We start from the raw sequence: 23,628 nt of genomic DNA, 5'->3' as shown, positions 1-23,628 counted from the left end.
GTGCATTACAATAACAACTTGAAGCATGAAAAAATTAACAAATGGGTGAAACTAACAAGGATACCTGTCTCAGCATATAATCATAACCAAACCTTGGTGTTACATTCTTTGTCATCTGATTGTACATGAAATCAGATGCAAGGGAAAGCTGCACACAATTGCTTATGTAACGAAGCTGCTATAAAAGTGAAAAAAGATGTAAGCACTAAATATGACATGAAAAACACTCACCTTTTCAGATACTTTGTGTACATAACTAAGCGCAACCATTCCAGTGGTTGCAATTTCGGCAGTCGCAACCTGCACATATACGAGATACAGCTTCATCAGATACAGCTAAAAACATTTTATTTCCCCAGCTTAATATATATATCAAACTATCCAATGCTTCTGCCAATTGTGCGTTTCCAAGATGAGTTGTGAGGCTCTTGTTACAGAAGTCTTAAAAAGATGCTAAACACAAGCAAGAAACATGATTTATCAGGTCAACTAAGATAATATATGAGCCTAAGTACTTGTGGGAAAACTTCACTACGGTGCTACCGTACATGGCATAAAGCAGCGTGCATGCATATTTTTTAGCTTCAACCAAGGAAGTGCAGTACTGGAATTTCATAGAAGCAGATCAAGCCTTTTAAATAAAAGAAGTGAGCAAGTATTTAACCTTATTGCTATATGTACAACAATTGAAATAACATGAGTTTATGAACACTTCTGAGCTTTTCCATCCAGGATTCCACAAACTGGCAATTGCTGGGAGATAACCAACCGAGAAACTCGGGCCAGGAAGTAATTCTTTGTAACTCAGCAAAACCTCCTCCTAATTACCTGCATTATACCGATGGCCGGTGGCGATGCGGTGGGCGAGCCTGAGTTCCGGGTGCGAGGCGAGGTCGAAGGAGCTGCATCCCGGCCACTTGCGGGGGGCAGCGGGGGACAGCTCGCAGACGCGCGCCACCGTGGCAGCCGCGCACCGGTCATCGGTGGAGGCCATGCAGGCGGGTCCAGTGGAGACGGGGAGGGCTCGCGCTGGATCCGGCTGCTCGCCGCAGATCCACCGCCTCCGATGGCTGCGCGAGGTCGAGGGCGTGGTCCAGCCTCAGATCAGCCGCCGGGAGGGGCCCCGCGAGCAGCCGCTCCAGATCCACCGCCGAGGCTGCTGACGTGACCTCACCGCCGTCATGCACGGCCACCACGAAATTTCGTCCGCCGCCAGAGGCCTCCGGCGCGTCAGGGCGTCGGGTGGCTGGCCGCGGGGCCGTGGGGACGACCGGCGATTGAGGGGCGAAACCCTAGGCCTCGCGACCCGCCGCGTTGCGTCGCGAGGAGGAAGCGGCGTGGTGGCGGTGGCGGTGGAGGAGGAGGAGGAGAAGGAGGAGGGAGGTCGTCGCCGCGCGGAGGGCGGGCCACCGCCGAGTTCGTCCCGCGCCGCCGCCTGAGGCGCGTAGCGAGCCGGTAGCGAGGGAGGGAGAGAGCGAGAGAGAGAGAGAGAGAGAGAGAGAGAGAGAGAGAGAGAGAGAGAGAGAGAGCGGAGAGGAGGAGGGCGTCGGGGTCGGGGACATCCGCCGAGGGCTTCGTAGTGGGCGGCACTTACTGTAGCGGGTGTTGGAGCGAAGACGGGCCGTGGATCGGCGAATCGGACGGCCAGGGGAAATTCGGCCGACGTGGGCACCCTGGCTGGCGGCCAAACCTCCCTACTTTGATAGTAAGAAATTTTAGGATGGAGTATCCTTTATAAGAATGTATCAACATTTTTTTTACAACAGAATGTATGAACGTTGACAACTGTTTGACCGATTATGGTATTCAAGTTTCAACGTGACATTTCAACCATTAGCCCCTCTTATGCTAGTATGCTACATTGCTCATGACCGGCGAGACTTGGGGTGCGTTTGGCAGCGAGAATATTTTAGATTCATAGGCAAACGCCACAAAGAGAAACATTTCAGGGAGAATCACTTAGAACCTGAATCTCTTCTTATTTTTTTTACTAATCCAAAAAAAATACTTTCCCTTACAACAAACCTAAATAAGCTTATACATATAATAGGATCGAAGATTGTAAAGAACTACATACTACAGTACATCAGATCCATGCACATCCTCAATGACCTCGTTTTCTTCTAGTTTCCCACTTTTTTCTGCGGAAAACAGCCTCAACAACCTCAGTAGCATGCTCACAGGGCAATGAGCCTGCTCGGCGTGCTCGGTACCGTTGAACAGGGCCATCGAATCAGGTGCATACTCGCATAGAGCACTACGGCCACCTTTTCATCTTTTTGCACGGTGTACCTGCCATGTTTCTTTCCATATATAGTTCTATCCTAATATATGTATAATAAGCACTATACATACACAGGTGTAGAAGTCCCTATATGCTGTCCGGGACCAGGTCTCCAAGACCGTGATAACAAACTAGTATACGGCAAAAACTAGTCCCTTGATCACCTCTTGGCGGATTTTTGGGGGTGGAGAGCACGACGACGACGGAGACAGGCCCGAGAACATGCGGCTGTCCGCCTTGTCCTTGCTAAAAGCCTTCAGCACGTCCTCCTTCAGCTCGCAGAAGCGCATCCTCTTCACCTTCTGCTCGTCGACGGTGCCCCTCTGGAGGTAGAACTGGTCCAGCCCGTCCGGCAGGTCGTCCTCCAGGAATTTGTCCAGCACCTGCGAGCAGTTCGGGAAGTACCGACGGCCCATTTCCACTGCAAGAAGCCACCAGATAAAATGGGTGAACAACAGATGATGAGATATCATATCAATCACGTATTTTAAACACAACGATAATACTTCGGTATATGTAGAATCCATGGTTACACTGGAACTAAATTTTCAGGCGATAAGCTGCAGAGCATGTTCAGTAAAAAGAATCCGCGGTTGCACTGGAACTAAATTTTCAGGTGATAGCTGCAGAGCATGTTCAGTAAAATGGAAAGGTTGATGATTGAGACTTCACCTGTTTTCATCAGTGCATCTACCCTTGAACAGAGTATTTTGTTTTGTGTCGCTCCAGCTCTTGTGCAGGTTCTCTGTGTATCTTCTCATTTCTAGTAGGTACTTGTAGTTTGGTTTGAAGATAGAAATCGAAAGGAGCAAGTTTGTGGCTGTTCTGGAGAAACCATGTATACCGGACACATCCGGTATTTCCTACCTATGCTGAAAATATTCATTCTCTGTTCTATCTTTGTGTTGCAGGGTTGTAGCTTCTAGATATATTATTTATACCTTATATTCTCTGTTGGCTAACTCGTGAGGGGTTTATTTCTCTGATTACGAGTTTCCAAGTTTGGAAACTACAATACTCATCATTTCCGCATTTTAAAGGGTTGATTTTTAGAAACACCTATTCACCCCCCTTCTAGGCGACATCCTCGGTCCTTTCAATTGGTATCAGAGCGAGGTTCTCACCTAAAGCTTCACCACCGTGAGAAAAGAATGTCGACGCCTATTGAGTTAGAGTTGGTGCTTCTCCAAAATGATGGTTCAAACTTTCTACCTTGGTCAATTCATGTACTCAATGTTTTTAGAGATATTAGTCCTCTTGTTGAGCATATTGTGGATGCTTAGCATATCTCTTCCTATAGTTGATTGGAGCAACTATAAAAATTTAGTCAAAAAGGGAAGAGATATGTGTGCAACTCAATGCTCAAGCTATTAATATTATTTTGAGTACATTGAGTGCAGAGGTTCAAGATGAGGCGATCTTTAATGGACTAACCACCTCCAGAGAGTGCTCATCTCATTTGGACTAGACTTGTTGAATTATATAAAAAATCCAAATGTGATGATGCTATTGAGTGCAATTCAATGGAAAGTATGTTCATTGGGTCTTCATGCAGCGAAGAAGCTTCACAAGACCTCAAGAGCGCCGAGCCGAAGCAAGAAGTGCAAGCAGCGCATGACCTGCTGTCTGCCTGCACATACCGGACCGGTATGCCTACCGAACGTGTCCGGTATGGCCAAGGCAGCAGAGCAGCAAGCAGCTGTTTACAAGGAAGCTCAAGACCGGTGGCGACCAAGTGATAAGTCAACCTCAGTATCTCATGATACTCATCACTTGTGTCTCATGGCCAAGAAAAGCAAGAAGAAAAGTAACAAGAAAGATCAAGAGAAGGAGAAAGCACAAGTAGATGATCAAGATAAGAGTGATGTTGAAGTTGAAGATAACTACAGCCTTATCATCTTAACTGTAAAGACAAGTTCATCATCATGAGGATAGTTGAAAAGAATGATGAGCTCGAAGAAGAGATTGAGAAGCAAGAGCAATCACTTCAACAACAAGAATTGTTTCTCATCTCCAAGATGGAAGAACTAAAGGCTCTAAGTGAAAGGTATAAAAAGTTGTCAATTGAGCATGCTTTAGTTATTAACTCCTCTTCTAGTATTTCACAACTAGAGAAGGAAAACTTTAAGCTCAAGACAAGGCTAGATGAACTATCAAGCAAGTATGATGTGGTACAAGCAAACTATGTTCATCTCAAGTGCTCACATGAGGAAGTAGTAGAATCAAGCATCATGCTTAAGGTGGCTCATGAGGTTGTGATCACATCGGTAAAATTTTCTCAACCTCTCACACATTCACTCACTAGTACACCATCTCAATTAAATATTTCTTGTGCTAATGAGTGTGCTTCTCAAGCAAGCCAATCTTCGATTGAGCTAAATCTCATAGAAAACATAGAGCTCAAAGAAGAAGTGGAAAGATTAAAGAAAGATGTGATTTGGTTGAAGGGTAAGGAGAAAGCACAACCTTCTCAAGATAACCAGTGATAACATGGTGAAGAAGCTTGAGAAGGGTTCAAACCTTGCTTCCTCCAAAGCCCAACAAAAGAATCACATTTCAAGCAAGGCCAACACAACCAAGAGCAAGAAATATGGAAAAGGTTATGCTATGGTTGTGGATTATATGGACATGAGTGGGCAATGTGTCCACATAAGAGTTGGGCCAACAAGTGTGAAGCGGCCGAACAAAAGGCCTCAAACAAGTTGGTCAACCAAAAGAAAAGTGATGGACAAAGCGCTTGTCTCATGAGCAAGAAATTGGGGCATCCTACCAAGAAATGCCCAATGTACAAAGAGGCAAGAAAGGAAGCCCAAGTTACAACAAGAAGATGCTATGGATGTAATGAGATGGGCCACAAGGTTGATAGATGTCCATACAAGCAAAACAAGCATAGAGCAAATAAAGGCCGCAATGCTATGCTTGTAGAAGAAAGGGGCATCTAAGCTATGAATACCCAAATGGTAACACTCCTAAGCCGAACACATTTATTTATAATGATATGCTTAGTAAGACCACAAATGGAGTTAGTACTAGCAAAGTGATGTGTTCACCACAAACTAGTACTAAAGCCATTTGAGTACCTAAGCACTTATTGACTAACCCAAAAGGACCCAACAAGAGTTGGGTACCAAAGTGTGCTTAGGTTAATAATGTAGGTACTTGGTGATAAGATGAAGGCATTGGGGTGCTTGAGCAAGCAAATTGAAATTTTCACTCAAGCTATCAATCTATTTCTCTCATATTGTTTCATATGATTGACCCAAAGACAAATTAATGAACATATCATCTACCTCATCCTCACCATTGGTAACAAGTACCTAAACCTTTTAGGATAGCCACTTTGTGTGTTTTGTGCTCAATGGCTCACAAATAGGCATATTTGTGAAATATTGAAAGTGGCTAGTTAGTTTCACTTGATAATTATCATGTTTGCCATATGGTGCTTCTAATAGCTCTCTAGTAGAGCAATTTATTTATTGAGATGTAGGGCATAAAATAAATACTAGAGCTAAAACAAAGAATCACAAGCAGCGAGTTAATTGTTTCTGTCCAGCACCTACCGGACGTGTCCGGTATGGCCAGGGACAGAAAGAAAATAGTTTCTGTTCTACGTATTCCGGACGTGTCCGGTATTGCAGGAACCTAGAACACTAATTGGATTACAACTGAGTCTTTGATCTATACATTTACATATATCATTTATTTACTCAGAAGCTTGTGATTTACCAAATCTAAGTGTATTGTGAGCATCTCTTGAACTCAAATTTAAATATGGCAAATTATTTAGTTGTGGTTCAAAATAAAAAATTGACTCTCAAATTCTTAATAGAATAAATTGTTAGATAAAAGTCATTCAAATTACTTAAAGCACTTATTTAGGGGGAGCTCAGTTTCTATTTTGTACCTTTGTGGACTAATAAATTTATCTAGCATTCCTTGTAGTCCTTTGGAATAAAAATTGATTTCGTATCTAGCATGCTTATTTGGCAATTAAGGTCAACATAAAGATTATCATGCTATGTATCTTCTTAATGGAATTCTTGTGGGCTCAAGGCGAAGGTATATATTTACATACATGCATTGTAAGTGCATCTAAGGCCCTTTATATGCTAGAGTGCGCATTTGTGTGACATAGGATAAATGTTTTTCAAAACCCGACAGTGGTGTGAATTTGAAAAAACTATTTGAATCTTGGTCTTTGTGGCCTAGCCTTGTCATGTGATGATTATAGCTCTCCTTGATTGTTTGATTGGCTAATCACACATGACATGGTTTTCTTAAGTCCACATTCTACTATGTCTCACTATATCTCTCTCAAGTAAGCAAAATCATGTTTATGCAAAATATTTGGAAAAGAGAAGTGCTACTATTGGCATTTGAATAATAAAAGTAGTTACACATTATTTAGGATCAAGGACAGACATGTTTTGGATCAAGAAATGATAGAGAAGGGCATTGGAATCAAGTGAATGAAATTTGGAACAAGTTGGATTGCTCCCTGCAAATACTGGACGTGTCCGGTATCTGTGGGAGAGCTAGGTCAAATACCCTTTCAGCCCAGGTCCTGTGGCCCATTTCATTCATTTTGTCTCAACCGTCGCTGCCGCCACTCACCCTCTCCCTCGCCCGTACTCTGCGCCATCGCCGTGCCCTTGACGCTGCATCGCCTCTACGCTGTGCTCTGCTCTTCCCTACCACGCGCGTTGCCAGCCTCCGTAGCAGCAAGCAGTGCACCCAGCAGTAGCCACCGAGGAAGAAGAAGGAGAAGGCAAGAACAGGATAAGGATTGAAGGTTTCCAGCATCAAGATTCCTGAGGACAGCTCTGTGGATTTGAGATCAGTTTCGACGGTCTCCACCCTAGGTATTTCAAATTCTAGAACCCGTCCGATCTATTGGATAGTGCATCATTTTCAAATCCCTTTGGTAGAAGCGAAGTATTGTTGTTGAGGATGGTGCCCACAAATTTTGCAATGGATTGATTGAGATAGATGTTAAGGCCCCTGCTTGGGCAGCTGTGCACGCGCATACCGGATTGTTTGTCTAAATAAGCCAGCAGTGCAGCTTCAGCTGCAGCCTCAACTCAATACTCATTGATTATTGTCTCTATATGTATGATTGTGTCTAAATTAATTTTGCAAACCTTGACCATAGATGGGATAGGTGATTGCAAGATTTTGGATAAATAATTGTATATATATAGACGATGATATAAGAAATATTGTTTGGGCATTTATCTAAGATTCTTTGCAAATCATTTTGAATACAGGGTAGCAGCCATGAGTGGAAGACAGGAGCCTAGATCTAAGCATAGGCATGATCCGGCATTAGAGAAATACAAGAAGGCAAGACAGAACTTGCATCCTAGATTCATGTTAGTAGGAGCAGGGTAGCAGCAGGAGACCCTCTAGAGCCACTAAGGGGCACTCCACAATACAAAGAGAGTGGTGATGGTGATAGCAGCCCCTCTTCTGGTGATGAAACTGAGGATTACAGAGTTGAGCACAGGAAAAGGAAGAGTACTGACAAAGATTCAGACAGAGAGTCAGATGGTGGTGACAGCTCTGAGGAGATAGAGGAGGAGGAGCAGGCACCTCTAGTGCACCACCTAGGTCAAGGGCATGCACTATGGCCTTCTTGAAGTACATGCTTCCTATTTTACTCAATTATGTTGTTAGAGTCAACTACAAAGGAAAGGGTATGACTAAGAGAGCAACAGATAAGAGGAGGATTGATCCTAGATGTTTGCCTAGGATTTAGTATGATCATTCGCTTTCACACTATGTTCCATCTAGATTATTACACTAGTGTGATACTTGCTAGGAATCCTATGGTAGTCAAGTCTCAGTGGATAGATTGGAAATATGTTAGAGAGCTACAGGAAGTCCTCCATTGACTATGCTATTGCCACTTGTCACCGCATAGGTGTATACACGCTCATGGAGTTTATGCATGATTAGAACTCTGAAGTCATTGCACTAGTTTTATGCCACTTTGTTTGTGGAAGAGGAGCCAAGGCGTATGCATTGGATGCTTGAGGGCTAGTGGTAAAGTGTAGACTACGATGCCTTTGTAGCTTTTCTTGGCTTCTCAGAGGTGGACCTTCAGAGAGACAAGATCCACACAGAGCAGGTGTTATGTCTTGAGCAGCTAGCCTACATGTACCCACCAGGAGGTGAGAGAGGAGCAGTTGGGAAGGTAGTTGGTCTTCACCCTACCTACAGGTACCTAGACAGGATGTTTAAGAAGACCATTGATAGCAAGGGAGGAGACAAAGGGAACATTGCTGATTATTTTAGAAACTTGCTCCACAGGATGTCACCAGGTGCACAACCATTCAGTGTCTTTGATTTTATTTGGTCAGAGATTAGGAGTGTGGGTGAGAGGCCCCTCAAGGGCTATGGATTTGCACCCTACATCATGTATATGATTGAGAAGGTTACATGACACACATTTGAGTATGACAAGAAGCATAAAGTCCTAAAGATAGTGGACGACTTGACAAAGGTTGGAGTACCCCCACCTAGTCCAGGGGGAGCAGCAGAGGCAGATGCGCCTGAGAGTGGTGCAGTAGTGGCAGGAGCTTCACCTCCACCACGTGCTCCTTCACGTTCTTCTTCATCGCTGCAGTCTTCCTTATCCTATTCATAAGATGTTCAGTGCTATATTTGGGATGTGCAGAGACATCCAGACCAGGCAGCAGAAGGAGAGGTAGGCTAGGAGGAAGGACACTCAGACTCTGAAGCAGATTGCTACTAGACTTGAGCTTGATCCTCCTAGGTCTCCACTATCAGGTGAGGTAGCCAGTGTGCCTGAGACTAAGGAGCAACAGCAGGCCAAGTACGATAGAGAGTTTGCTGAGTTTCTTTAGCAACAGGAGCAGCAGCGACAGCAGGCACTAGAGCACCCTAACACTTTACCATAATAGGCTCATGTGCCTACTCACTCTCAGCCACGTCCCTAGTACTGTAGACGAGTATGCTTTAGACTAGTGGGGTGGTTTCAGCTACTATGGGTTTGGTGGTTATGACCCATCTGGTGAGGGTGGTTCTCATCCAGCTAGTGGTCCACGATCAGATGATGAGGATGATGACAGAGACAGAGATGAAGATGGTGATGAGTGATCATAGCTTTTAGAGATAGCTTGCAGCCCCTTTGTGCTTAGTATGTTATTGTTGGACCTTTGTGGTGATGGATGACAAAGGGGGAGAGAGACTGATTAAAGCTTCAGGATGTTTGTTTCATTTGCTTATCTTTGTACCTAGAGATATGTACTGCAGCTGTAGTTTTTGAGCTTCATTGATGTATCTTGAGTTTGAGATAGAGTGTATCATGTGAGAGATGAGACTTATACTTATGCTTTATCTATGTATCTCTTGAGACATGATCTTTATTTATATTAGTGGCTTGTGGACTTAAGAAAATATGTAATGAGAGCTATGTGTGACATACATGTGTTGTATTTATTTTCATAAGGACCATGCATGCTAGAATGAAAATGTTTGATGTGATGCTTTTATATTTATTCTTGTGTGATATATCTTGTCATATGTATCACGGTTTTACTTTGTCACACACACTTGCACCCCACGATGCAATGATTTAGGGGGGTCTCCTATATGTTTTAGTATGTGTAATTAACATTTGAGGTCATTTTGTGAATTCTAGTTATAAGCACATATTAAGGGGGAGCCTCTCATAAATCATTGAACCCAAAATCTTAAATGTTCATATCCTTTTGTAAGCTTTAATCAAGTTGTCATCAATCACCAAAAAGGGGGAGATTAAAAGTGCATCTAGCCCTTTAGTGGATTTTGTATGATTGAATGACAATGTGATTAAAGGTCTAACCCATTTGCTAAGTGTGGACAGGTAATAGGTTATCTTACAGGTACTTAATGAAAGCCAAAATGATGTTGTCGGTGCAGAAACTGACCAACATGTAAATATTTATAGTTTTGTCATACGTTGTGATCGGATGTGGCCTAGCACTCAATGACACAGGGTTTATACTGGTTTAGGCAATGTATCCTACGTCCAGTTTGAGTCGGTCGATGACTTTATTCATGAGCCCTAGGTGCTCAAAGTTTGTTGTGGGGTTACAAATGAGAGGGAGTAAGATGGGGGGTGGAAGAGGTCCAGTCAGACTCTAGACCGAAGGGCCGAGAGAGACGTGAGCTCCTATGTGCACTAAGTATTTGAGCGTAGTGCTCTGTTGGAATCGTTTGAATCGTAGGTTGTTTGAATCATTCGTGAATCGATCCTGGTGGTCGAATCGTCCTCATTTTGGAGAGAGTGCATCCCTTTTTATAGATGAAGGGGACGGCTTTACAAGAGAGAGAGTGTGAGAGAAAGAGAGTGTGTGTGCTACCTAGTCTTGTTGCCCATGCCATCGGGTATAAGACAGTTTATCGGCGCCCACAACACTGTTGGTGTCCGAACGCATGTGGTTGGTTCCATCGTCTTCTTCTGGTATGGGCAATGTCGGCGCCTACCATACTGTAGTTCAAATGTCGGCTGCCCACAACACTATTGGTGTTCTGACATGTCTAGAAGGTTATAAAATACCCTTACATGACCTGAAAGTACTGTCCTGTAGGTGCACAGGGTATAGTCTTTGATATTGTGACCTGAAAGTACTGTCCTGTAGGTGCGTAGGGTATAGTCTTTGATATTGTGGTTGATTGGAGCGCCCTGCCTTACTTACTCTATCTGTTTCCTGAGTCTTTACCGAGCAGGCGTCCCTAGTTGGTCGTTCCCCAGTCGGCTTCAGGCCTCTCGGTCGGAGAACAGCTGTGAGCAGAGGTTCGGTGTACTCTCGATCGGAGAAGTGAGTCAGAGTCAGAGGCGAGCATCGTCCCTTCTCGGCCAGGCCTTCCGGTCGGAGAGGCGGGCTGGAGTCAGGAAACGAGCGCCATAGTCAGAGGCGAGCCTCATCCCTTCTTAGCCAAGCCTTCTAGTCGGAGATGTAGGCTAGGAGTCCTGAGAAGAGCTGGCTAGGCCTTCTAGTCGGAGAGGTGGGCCGGAGTCAGAGGTGAGTGTTGGTCATCCTTGGAGGCGAGCTGGCCAGGCCTTCTAGTCAGAGAGGCGGGCTAGAGTTGGAGGCGAGCATTGGTCCTCCTTGGCCAGGCCTTTCGGTCAGAGAGGTGGGGCCAAAGTCAGAGATGAGCTAGCCAGGCCTTCTAGTTGGAGTGGAGAGATAGAGTCGGAGGCGAGTGTTGGTCCTCCTTGGCCTAGGCCTTCTAGGTCGGAGACTAGATCGCCCCTGGCCTATCGTTAGGTTTTTGGGTTGGCCCAAGAGTTGCACGTCGTTCGTAACATTGTCTGCTGGGCTAATCTTTTACTAGGAAGTAGGTTCATGAGGGACCCTGAGTTTATGAACCCAACAGATATGTTGTTGTAGAAACAATCTTGTTCAAGCACAAGACAATAATATAAATGGAATTCATGCAAAGGCTTATTTATTATGGGATTTCCATGTACTATGTGAAAGTAAGCTCAGTAAGAATTAATTAATGAGATATGAGGGATTGCATATGGAATGGTTTCATATTTGAAGCTTGCTAAATTGAAATGAAAAAGATAACAATACAAATGAATGGATGATTCAACACAAGATGTGACTTGATGGCTTGAGATGGTGAAGATAGCAAGGAAAGGCTTTGAGGTACTAAGCAAGGGTGCAGGGCAAGCGACGGCCTGGCAGCCGAAGAACCTAGCTAGGGTGAAGAAGGAAGTACTTGCATTTAGTTGATGTACTAATCAAGCTATGATGGTCATGTTGATGTGGAGGATCAAATCACTATTGGAGTGTTTGATGGAAGTGACTTGATACATTTGGGATTATTCATATTTGATGAATGGAATCAAGTCACGTGCTCAAGATGGCTATGCTCAAGTAAAAAAGATCAATATCGACATGTTGGTACCCTCACTTGATGAAGATTGAAAGACACGACATCAATTCAAAAGAAGATCAACTCAAGCGGTATAAATTCGTTTTTCCTTTGATCTTGAGTTTAATAGGTATGTCGTACTATTAAGAGGGATGCATTATGTTGATAGATAATCATTCATAAGTGCTCATGCCAACCCATGTGAGTTGTGAGTGTTTGAGAGACAAAAGAGCTAACTTGTTTTTACTGGTCTAGGAATACCGAACGTGTCCGGTATTGATACCAGACTGTGTCCGGTATTTACCCAGCCATGGTAAAATACTTGGTTTTGATACCGGACGCGTCTGGTATAGCAGACCAAAGCTCAATGGCTAGTTTTCAAATGAGCTAAGGGTCGGGAGTTCCGACAGTGAGTCAGGGACTTCTGACACCTCACAACGATACTTTACTCAGTTACCGTTGGCGCAGTGCAACTCATACCGGACATGTCCGGTATTCCAACGGCTAGAAAACGGCTAGTTTTTCAAAGGGGCTATAAATACCCCCAAGCCTCCACCTTTGGAAGCTACTGATTCTACTGATAAATATACACGGTTTTTTAGCCTTACAAACACTCTCCAACCCTCTCATAGTGAGTGATTGACCCAATTTGCCAAATCAAATTGTGGGTTGAGTGAAAGTTGAAAAAGAGAGCAAGCCACCACTTGAGCACTTGTGCATATTGTCAATCTTGTAATTTGCATTTGTTACTCTTGAACTCTTTGGTCCTAGATGGCTAGGCGTCGTCGGAGAGCACCCAAGAGATTGTGGTGTGCCTCGGAAAGTTTGTAACGGTCGATTCTATCGCCTCAGAATCAACTAGTGGAAGGAGGAATAGGAGTTGGAAAAGACTCCGGCTAGAGTGACCTTCATGGTACCCTCTAGGGCTGACCTTCGCTGGGTCGCCCGCAGCCCCCTCAACAGAGAGTAGAACTCGAACGAGTCCGAACTTCGGTAAAACAAATATCGTATTTCAATTCGCATTTCATTTGATATTTGTGTTGCTCTAGCTCTTGTGCAGGTTCTCTGTGTATCTTGTTATCTCTAGTAGGTACCTACAGTTTGGTTTGAAGATAGAAATCGAAAGGAGCAAGTTTGGGGTTGTTCTGCAGAAACCGTGTATACCGAACACGTCTGGTATTTCCTACCTGTGCTAAAAATATTCATTCTCTATTCTAACTTTGTGTTGTAGGGTTGTAGCTTCTAGATATATTATTTATACCTTGTATTCTCTGTTGGGTAACTCAGTGAGGGGTTTATTTCTCTAATTAGGAGTTTCCAAGTGTTTGGAAACTCCAACACTAATCATTTTCCGCATTTTAAAGGGTTGATTTTTAGAAACACCTATTCACCCCCCTCTAGGCGGTATCCTCTAGTCCTTTCACCTATGTAGGTCTATGATCGAATATATGCTTAGCCATGCTTAGACTGGTAGAAGTCGGGTGATTTCCTATCATCCTACGAGATATAGGTGGATACCGAAGCACGGTTGACTATATTTACTATCATAAAAAAGAACCATGGGGTAATGTAAATAGGAGGCCGGGCGAAGTCTATATGTAGGATGACTCATGTGATTCCGTGTGTGCCGATTAAGGACCGTACCGTTATTGGCTCTTCTGATAAGATTGAACGCATGCCTATCACTTAGCTAGCCAGATAACTCGTTCTGACCGTAAAGTCGAGTAGCTCAACTCAAGCCAGGCCCCGCTCTGTAAAAGTGTGCACTCTGGATGGTAGTAAGGATGTGTGGAGAGCTAGGCATGATGCCTAAGGGTAGGCCGGGCCTGAACGTCCTGGTAGCTGGTTGTCCATGATTGTGCGGCGCTGGGCAAACCCACGAAATATGGACCTGAGTTGTACCAAAGCTGACCTAAGACTACCTTAGCGTAGGTATGTCTGGGTCTGTGTTAGGAATAAATTCCTAGCTGGTTGAAATTGATTCGAATCGCCGTCTCTCCTGGATAGTGAGAAACTTGGCCAGCTCCAACATTGTAGTAATTGTATTATGAAATATGATGGTTCGAATAAACATGGAAGTACTACACCTGGCTATGGTTACTATTGTATGCTATTAAATGATATACCACATATTTGGTACAGGATAGTTGCTAACCTAGAGATGAATAGCTATAATTAACTTGATGACCAAAGTACAACTGTATAACTGAGTTAATCACTTTTCATGCAAAATGTTGTTAAGCTACCTCCACTTATAAAGCCTTGCATAATCCTTGGAGTCAATTTATTTCTAGTTTATGACGAGTAAGTCTAGCTGAGTACCTTCTCATACTCAGGGTTTCATTCCTATTGTTGTAGATGGTACAGTCTATCACGGCTATTGCAAGAACTGCTTCTATCTCGCCTGTGGATGAGGAGTGAGCTTTGGGCAGGCATCTTTAATAATCCCTCTTATATGCTTTTGTGGATTGTGATCATGTGTTGGCACTGTATTTGAACTATGTTGGCAAAGACTAGTTTTGAACTTTAATTTACTTCCGCTACTATCTATCGAACTTGGTTTGTAATAACCTTATTTCGTACTCTGATGAATGAACTATATATGTGAACTTTATGTAACATGTGACATGTATGTTGAATCATGTATGATCTTGGTTGTATGTGGATCGATTATCGAGACCTCGTCATGGTACTCAACGAACTATCGAGTTTATATGGGCTCAAGTATGACAGTGCGACCGCTTGTGGGCTGCCATCAAACTTGTGCTCTTATAAATTGGTTGGTTCTGCGACATACATCAACTGTATCATCAACATTAACAGCTGCTTCATTCATATCTGCCTGTATCTCTGCTGATATAGCTGGAATGGGCACCTCTTGTCTAGATCCTTCTGCTAGTTGCCTCTGACTCCATGAACCCCATTGCCTCATGAACCTTGTCCTCATCAGCAACCTCTTTTGCTAAACCATGATCATCAGGCTACCCTATTATTATTAGAGTAGTCCAGTCAACTACTATAGGCAAATATGTAGGCGTTTCTGCTGGGGAACTATAGGTATCACCACAACCTTCAGTATCATCATGCACAATACTTGAGCCACTACTTGGCCCACTTGTGACACCAGAGACATGTCTAACTTTAGAAGCACCAAAGCTAACATTTGTATTAGAACCATCCTTCCTCACAACATCTACTGCAATAACAGCCAACCTCTCATCTCATCGGTCCTTAATCATCTATTGGAAATGCTCATCCCTCCTAATCTTCCACTCAGACCCAGTATCTTGGTCAAGAACCTACACTGCAAGTGTTTGAGATGGCCCCCAGATTATCTTTGTGGCTAAATCCTCATGGAATTGAGCCATAGAATACTGACAGTTCCTATCCAACCATAAGTCATGCTGCTGCTCTACCATTTCAACTAGCCCATACTCGCCATCAGCCACGAATTTAGCAACCTTAACAACTAGTCTAAACGCATTGCTAGGATCGATCCTGGCATCATGGTAAATAATGAAAGAAATGAGGAGTTAGACGGTACCCAACTCCTTCAATTCTGCCTACACTGCTAGGTTGATTAAGCACTTACCAAGGAGGGCAATCACTGCTGCTAGCCATTGTGACATGGGTTGACACCACCTCTCCCACTACATCACAAGCCTACTGAAACAGTCAATCGAGGAAGACAAAGTCAGCATCCATGAACCCTAACCCTAAACCCTAATGGACACGAGGACCTGGGTGCAAAGTGGGGAGTAAGGCCACAAACCTTCGATGCGCTCACCAGATGCGGTCATCGTGGCATAGGGACGGCGGGAGGGGAGTAGGAGGTGGCGGCGGCGCGGGGGAAGAACGTGTCGGCTGCGAGGGGGGGACGAAATGAACGAGGGGATAGCGAGGGCGGGCCTAGGGCGGCGTAATGAAGAAAATGGGTAGGGGCAGCGATGACATTTTACCTGCGCCTGCTAACTGGGCGTCAGCGTGTCGGGCTGGCATGGCTTGCCACATGCGTAAATGTGGTAAATGAAGAACTCAAACTTCTCTCATCTGGCAAAGTTGTAAGTGTCCATCCTAAGAGTGATAATCGGATGAGCGCCAATCTTAATAATAGTAAAAATGTAAATTTCCCTAGAGAATAGTCGTCGTCGTCACTCATCACGCATGGCCACACGGGCACGGGGGATGCACTGGCCACGGGATGTATGAGGCACCCTGACCGACCAGGCACGTCCAACGCCATGCCGCGTGGGCCTGGGAGCGCGTACGGTGTAGCTTTGGTGGGCCGTGGGCGGTGGCCGGTGGGCGGTGGTCGCCATGTGCAACTCGGCGCCGCTAGGCAAAGGCGAAGCTGGTCGGCTGTCAGGGTTGACTTCGGCAGCCGCGTCGCTCAGGCAGTAAAAGTTAGAGCATCTCCAACAAAAGGCTAATAATACCCCTAAACCTGAAATTTACATGATTAGCAGAAAAAACACCGGTCCAACAGCTCCCCAAACCTTCCTCCAAGATTTGGTCGCTCTGAAAAATTGAGCCCGCGTCCCTCATTTGTGCGAACCGACGGCGCGCCCCCAATCTTCCTCCCGCGCTCGTCCTCCCCTACTCGCGCCAAATTTCTGAAGCCGCGCCCTCCCTCCACCTGCCATAGTAGTGCCCTCCCGTCTTCTCCCATCCAGCGAAAAAAATATAATTCTCATTTTTCTACCGGAACCAATCTCAGTTTAATTAGATTTATAAATATATATAATACTATTTACCAAGCCTAATAAGTATTATTAGATTAATAATGATTTACATTTTCACTATAATCTGTTCAGAGATATAGATATTAAAAATTATAAACCTAGTCAATCTTTTAAAAAAGTTTAACTTAATCTAAACCTAGGATTACATTCTCTTGAAGATGAACTAAAAATAATGCTCATCTCACTTTTTAAGAAGGTAAATTTAATCAAATAATCCTGAAATAATGAGGCGCGTGTGTATTTTAAAATTAAGTGATACTAAGAGACTCATATTTCTAAGCACTTTATAATGTTAATTCTTCCTATCTCCGTCCTAAAATATAAGGTGTGCATGTATTTTAAAATTTAACCTTTATTATTTTGACCAGCGGTTAGTCTAATCATATGATAAATTTATATTTAGAAAGTGCTTACATCAGTTTTGTATTTTAAAATACTTTTAAATGATTAAACATTGTTACTAAAAAATTAAATTGTAAGAGAAATTAGTGATAAAAGAATCTTGAAGACCAAACCGAATCAAACCATATGTATATTTGAGGATGGAGTATCCTTTATAAGAATGTATGAACATTTTTTTTACAACAGAATGTTTGAACGTTGACAACTGTTTGACCGATTATGGTATTCAAGTTTCAAGGTGACATTTCAACCATTAGCCCCTCTTATGCTAGTATGCTACATTGCTCATGACCGGCGAGACTTGGGGTGCGTTTGGCAGCGAGAATATTTTAGATTCATAGGCAAACGCCACAAAGAGGGAAACATTTCAGGGAGAATCATTTAGAACCGAATCTCTTCTTTTTTTTACTAGTCCAAAAAAAAACCTCTGCCTTACAACAAACCTAAATAAGATTATACATATAATAGGATCGAAGATTGTAAAGAACTACATACTACAGTACATCAGATCATGCACATCCTCAACGACCTCGTTGTCTTCTAGTTTCCCACTTTTTTTCTGCGGAAAACAGCCTCAACAACCTCGGTAGCATGCTCACAGGGCAATGAGCCTGCTCGGCGTGCTCGCTACCGTCGAACAGGGCCATCGAATCAGGTGCATACTCGCATAGAGCACTACGGCCACCTTTTCATCTCTTTGCACGGTGTACCTGCCATGTTTCTTTCCATATATAGTTCTATCCTAATATATGTATAATAAGCACTATACATACACAGGTGTAGAAGTCCCTATATGCTGTCCGGGACCAGGTCTCCAAGACCGTGATAACAAACTAGTATACGGCAAAAACTAGTCCCTTGATCACCTCTTGGCGGATTTTTGGGGTGGAGAGCACGACGACGACGAAGACAGGCCCGAGAACATGCTGCTGTCCGCCTTGTCCTTGCTAAAAGCCTTCAGCACGTCCTCCTTCAGCTCGCAGAAGCGCATCCTCTTCACCTTCTGCTCGTCGACGGTGCCCCTCTGGAGGTAGAACTGGTCCAGCCCGTCCGGCAGGTCGTCCTCCAGGAATTTGTCCAGCACCTGCGAGCAGTTCGGGAAGTACCGACGGCCCATTTCCACTGCAAGAAGCCACCACATAAAATGGGTGAACAACAGATGATGAGATATCATATCAATCACGTATTTTAAACACAAAGATAATACTTTGGTATATGTAGAATCCATGGTTACACTGGAACTAAATTTTCAGGCGATAGCTGCAGAGCATGTTCAGTAAAAAGAATCCGTGGTTGCCCTGGAACTAAATTTTCAGGTGATAGCTGCAGAGCATGTTCAGTAAAATGGGAAGGTTGATGATTGAAACTTCACCTGTTTTCATCAGTGCATCTACCCTTGAACGTAGTCTTTTGTTTTGTGTGACTGGCGTCTCATTAAGGTCGACCTCCCTCAGTTTACCACAAGTACTTGATGAAACTATACTGCCGAATTCTTCTGTGGTGTCTGCTTGTGCAATTTGCATGGCGACCTTGGCTTCAGCAGGAAAGAACAATCTAGCAAATGCAACTGCAGGGACAATACTTAAATGTTATGATGCAGGGAAATAATGTAGCCAATAACATAAAGCACAATCTTCTTCTAAACTTGAATATAAGACAAAGCTAACGACAATGACATATCACCCCCCCAAGTTCTAAGGTGCTATCTGATCATCATCCAATGGTGTGAAATCATTCTCATTATATTATCTAGAACTAGACCACTATTAGGTTGTGTACAAAGCTGACAGTCAAGTAGCAATAAATATTGCAGGCTTTGTGACTACAATTGTTTATTTCCTATAACATGCGCAACTTTCTTCAATTTGAAGAAAGGAGAAATCGATGTGGTATGTGGTGGGTGCTTTCCTTTTTTCTCTTTATGAGAACAAAAGGTCAGGGCACATGTCATTAGACCACAAGGAAGCCTGAATCAATCCACCTGACCTCCCAGCTTTTAAATTTTGAAAATTTGAAGGGGGCAACTGGCAACCAATCAGAGCCACTCTATCAAGCATAGTGTGGACTTCACCTCTGTTTTCCAGGTAGAGAAGCTTCATGTGAAGATCATCTGCCAATAAAGGCGAGGTGACAGCATCTTCCACCGCCATAGGATTTCGCATCATCTCCCTCTCTAGAATATCTATACACAGCCTATCTTTATTTGATTCTTGACCCTGCTCCATCTTTGTATTGTAGTCTTTTAATCTTGTTAACCTCCGACAGATACCAATTGCGCTCCTGCCATCAGCTGTCAGTTGTGATACATTTGCCCCTTTGTTAAGGAGACACATAATGATAGCTGGTTCTCTCCTCATAGCAGCCAAGTGGAGTGCTGTGTATCCACGGCTATTCTTCAAATTTAAGTTCGCCAGCGCCAAATCTAATAGCTCTGAGACAACTTTAGAATCACAGTAAGAAGCAGCATAGTGTAATGCATTGGCATCATCTAATGTGATATCAGACTCATTCAGAAGCAACTTCACAAGCTCAACATCATCAGAGTCGAGTGCCCTGTGGATTCTTCTTACTCTTTTCTCATGCACAGGGTCTGAAATGAATGAATCGCCATCGCCATCAGCAGTTGGTGACTTCTTGCGCAAATTTTTTATCTCCTCAACAGCTTCTGGAGGGAGCTCCTTATCCAAAGATATATCGTCAAGATCTGATCTAGCAATCCTTTGAATACATTTGTCGATCACTTGAGTCAGCCCTGAGTGGGAAGCAACTTTCAAAATAGGAATGACATCCTCCACTAGAGTCTTGTCTACAAAGTTAAGAAGCCGCCGCTGTAGAAGAAGACCATGTTAACCATTTGCATTCCTTAAGTCGTCACAGCAAAGCTGAATTGATGTTAAAACAGTTTGACAAACTACACAGCCACAAATGTAATGTATACATGTTGTGCAGCCTAATGGTTCCATTTCAATTATAGACTTCAAGACGACAGGTTCAGTTGTGTCAGCTAAAACAAGAAATACCCAATTTTAGCAGTTTAGTTAGCGATGTAGTCAACACACGGATTTGAGAAAACAAAATCACGAACCCATTTCTAGTCTAGCAAAGCCATGTACAATACTGGGATACAACAAAACATTTCCTAAACAAATTGGAGTCTAATCCTATTGGCAAGAGAGGAAGCAAGAACCAAATTGCGTCTCACCTGGAAGAGCGAGGTGAGCTCGGGGATCTTGAAGGTACACGCCGCGTACATGAGCTCGACCGCGGACCTGATGGCCGGCGGGCACGAATCGTGAGGGCACACTGGGTCAGCACAAGAGACCACGTCGACCGGTGACGGCCGGAGCTTGCCGGTGTACATGTACCCCAGAAACACCTGGAAGGCCTCGCGCCCCACGCGTCCCCCGGGCACGAGCTCCTCCATCTTGTACCGCGGCCTTCCACTGGCAGCCCCCTCCGCTGCTCCTCCGTCGCCGGAGGTCGCATCACCGCGCGCTGCCCCACCGCGGCCGCGCGCGGCGAAGAGGTCGTAGAAGAAGTCGCTGCGCGCGGCAAGTATGCAGCGGTGGATGGGTACGGGCGGCCCGCCGTCGGGCACCCCGACGTCGGCGTCGCTGCAGGCTAGGTCCGGGTCGAGGAGCAGCCGCTCGAGGTTCTTGCTGAGGCGGTTCAGGCTCACCGCCTCCACGCTGCTTCCGCTCCCTGCGGCAGCGACTCCACCACCCCATCCCTCGCCGGCAGCCAAGGGGGGAGCCTGGGGCGGCCCCGGCGGCGGCAGCGCGGCGGAACAGGGGCTGGAGCCGTTGGACAGGTACGACGACGAGGACGCAAACGTGATGGACGACGACGGCTCCATGGCTTCCCACGAGTCCCACAACTAGCAAGCACAAGACGCGAGCCCCCTACTTGTGCCGGACCCGGACCACTACCACCATGTGATTGTGGTCGCGTCAAGCGGTTTCGGCAGCCAAACCGAGAGCTTTTTGGCCTCGCACGGCCAAACACCCCAATTCGGCGCTCCGCTTGGCTGGCTCCAGGCAGATCAGCGTCGGCAAAAGCCTCCTCGACGTGACCCTTCCTAGAGCGGCACAGAACTCGCCGTAAATCTCACCCGACTCCTCCCAGCGTTGCCGATTCCGGACGTGATCTCACCGGCGCTGCGTCAGGCCAGGAACAACAAATCTGGGGTTTTCTTCTTCCTACCGGGCGGCGGCTAAATCTCAGACAAGTAGAGAACGGATCCAAGTGGGCAGCATAGTAACGGCGGGGAGTAAGGACGTGAGGGATTGTTTGGTGCGTCGACGGACGACCTGGGAGGGGCGAGGACCGGCTGAGGAGCGGTAGGGGTGGGTCAAATGGAATCGTGGAAGAAGAGCCCGGGGCGCACGCAGCTGCGTGGAAAATAGGGAGGTGAGGAGGGGAAAAGGAGTGGATCGAAGAATACGACGGGGAGGAAGGAGAAGAGAGGGACTGCTGGATTTGCTGCGTCCCCATTCACAGGTCACCCGCTTGGATTATTAGAATAGATGGGTCCTCAGCTTTTCGAGTAAATAATAAATTACGAGAAATCTGAAGTGTTTCGGTGCAAGTTGAGGACGGAACGTATCAGGAATCGGACAGAAATTTTACATAAATTAATTTAATTTTACATAAAAAACACAAAAACAGATAAAAAATCTTGCATTCCAACAGGCCCTCAAGGAAAACCTGAGCCCTCTGTATACGTCGTCGAGTGACGCCTGACCATGGTGACGTCGACGGCGAGGCGTGTTTGAGCTTGGCCTTTGGCGTCGTCCTCTCTACGGTCCCCACCACCTTATCTGTCAATATACTTTTTTTAAAACAAATCTGTCCATGTTTTTCTATTAGGTGTATGGAAGTTTCTTGAAACTGTATTAAAAAAGAAAAACTTAAGTTATAGAAGTATGCCAATATATCCCTCCTAAATACCATAATAATAACATTTTTTTTTGAGAATTACGCAGTACAATCCATAAAAATCATAACAAAACTCTAGTGCCATAAATCATGAGAGGAGAAATCCCAACAGGCCAACACTTTCCACAATGTTCAAGCAGGTGTAAGCTAGGAATTTAATCAACAAAGATAACAACAAAACAACGAAATATATCTTAAGATTCTTATGATATAATTAAGTATATCTATTATAAGGAATATTGACTATTGTATTTTTTTAGTTTACAAAATAAAGATTTTTATAGAATATTATTTTTTTATAGAATACTATTTCTTTATAAATATAGAATAAAAAAGTATTCACCTATATGGTTCCATTTTAGAAAAAAAAAATGACAACAGGTATAATATTCCATTACACGAACATGCTAAATAGGAAGGGGGGGGGGCCTGCCTTAAGTTTTGTATACTTAGAAAAAAAACTGCTAACAATCAACCTCCAACAACAGTGCAACAAAAAGGATTAGTGTAACAATGAGAGATTGTCCTATGTGAATACATGGTTGATGTGTGCCTAGCCTAAGTCCATATTGAGAGAGATCCCTCAGATGAGTGATTGAAACCACTGTCTGGGTGTAAGACTAGACCTTGTTGGTCTTGGCAATAAAGAAATCCTTTCCTCTGAATTCGTGTGTCAAGATCTTGTGTTTGAATCGTTTGCATTTTCCTCTTCCCTTCCCCTTCTCTTGTGAGTTTTGATGGATTTGGTGTTCCAGTGAGTTTAGGGTTGATTGGGGAGTTTGGATACGTGCTAGCACCTCTGATGAACTTATCTACCAAGTAATTTGGGCATATTCATCACGAGCACAAAAATCCATCCTTGGGAAGGTTTTTGAGAAAACCTCGATCTCTTTGATGATTTTTTAGAGCGTGAGTGATTTGGTGAGTTCTGTGTGTTAATGTTTTATGGATATACCCTCTCAACACTCTCAAGAACATCCCTGCAAAGTTTCGGATCGATCCAAGTTGTTTTAGTCGAGTTTCGGCTTTAATAGGTTCACTTGTTTTTCTATAGATAATGAAAAGTAACACCCGACTTTACCCCTTACTAGAGAAATCATTTCATGGGTGATTTTTTTTTGGACAGGTCTACGGAGGGGGGAGAGAATCCCCCACCTCATTGATTTCATCGGTGATAAGATTAGATAAGGTTTCTAAAAAGTAAAAACGTAGACCACTTCATGCACAATATGCCAGTAATGTTCATGTTCATCGGCCTGTTCGGCTGAACGTTTACGATCGTAAATTTCTAACTAAAACAATATTTTTCTTTTACACAAACCAGCCAGCAATACTCCTCCACGAACCAGCAACGAACCAGCCCAGCCT

General features: G+C 44.3%; 2 protein-coding genes across 2 annotated transcripts; both read right to left on the bottom strand.

The window, feature by feature from the left end:
• Window positions 1-2,013: 2,013 nt before the first annotated feature.
• On the bottom strand, window positions 2,014-2,999 carry LOC136531616 (BTB/POZ domain and ankyrin repeat-containing protein NPR2-like). Its single transcript, XM_066524270.1, has 2 exons — window positions 2,957-2,999; window positions 2,014-2,705 (listed from the first exon to the last, which is right to left on the bottom strand). The coding sequence occupies exons 1-2, from the start codon at window positions 2,964-2,966 to the stop codon at window positions 2,416-2,418; spliced, it is 300 nt and encodes a 99-aa protein (XP_066380367.1). The 5' UTR covers window positions 2,967-2,999; the 3' UTR covers window positions 2,014-2,415.
• Window positions 3,000-17,702: 14,703 nt separating this feature from the next.
• LOC136531614 (BTB/POZ domain and ankyrin repeat-containing protein NPR2-like) lies at window positions 17,703-21,780 on the bottom strand. The gene is made up of 4 exons (XM_066524267.1): window positions 20,525-21,780; window positions 19,394-20,150; window positions 18,695-18,889; window positions 17,703-18,444 (listed from the first exon to the last, which is right to left on the bottom strand). Exons 1-4 carry the CDS (start codon window positions 21,176-21,178, stop codon window positions 18,185-18,187), a joined length of 1,866 nt encoding a protein of 621 aa, XP_066380364.1. The 5' UTR covers window positions 21,179-21,780; the 3' UTR covers window positions 17,703-18,184.
• Window positions 21,781-23,628: the final 1,848 nt, after the last annotated feature.

The sequence above is a fragment of the Miscanthus floridulus genome, unplaced genomic scaffold (assembly GCF_019320115.1).
Source record: "Miscanthus floridulus cultivar M001 unplaced genomic scaffold, ASM1932011v1 fs_392_1_2, whole genome shotgun sequence".
Taxonomy (NCBI): domain Eukaryota; kingdom Viridiplantae; phylum Streptophyta; class Magnoliopsida; order Poales; family Poaceae; genus Miscanthus; species Miscanthus floridulus.
This window is presented reverse-complemented; position numbering and strand designations above follow the sequence as displayed.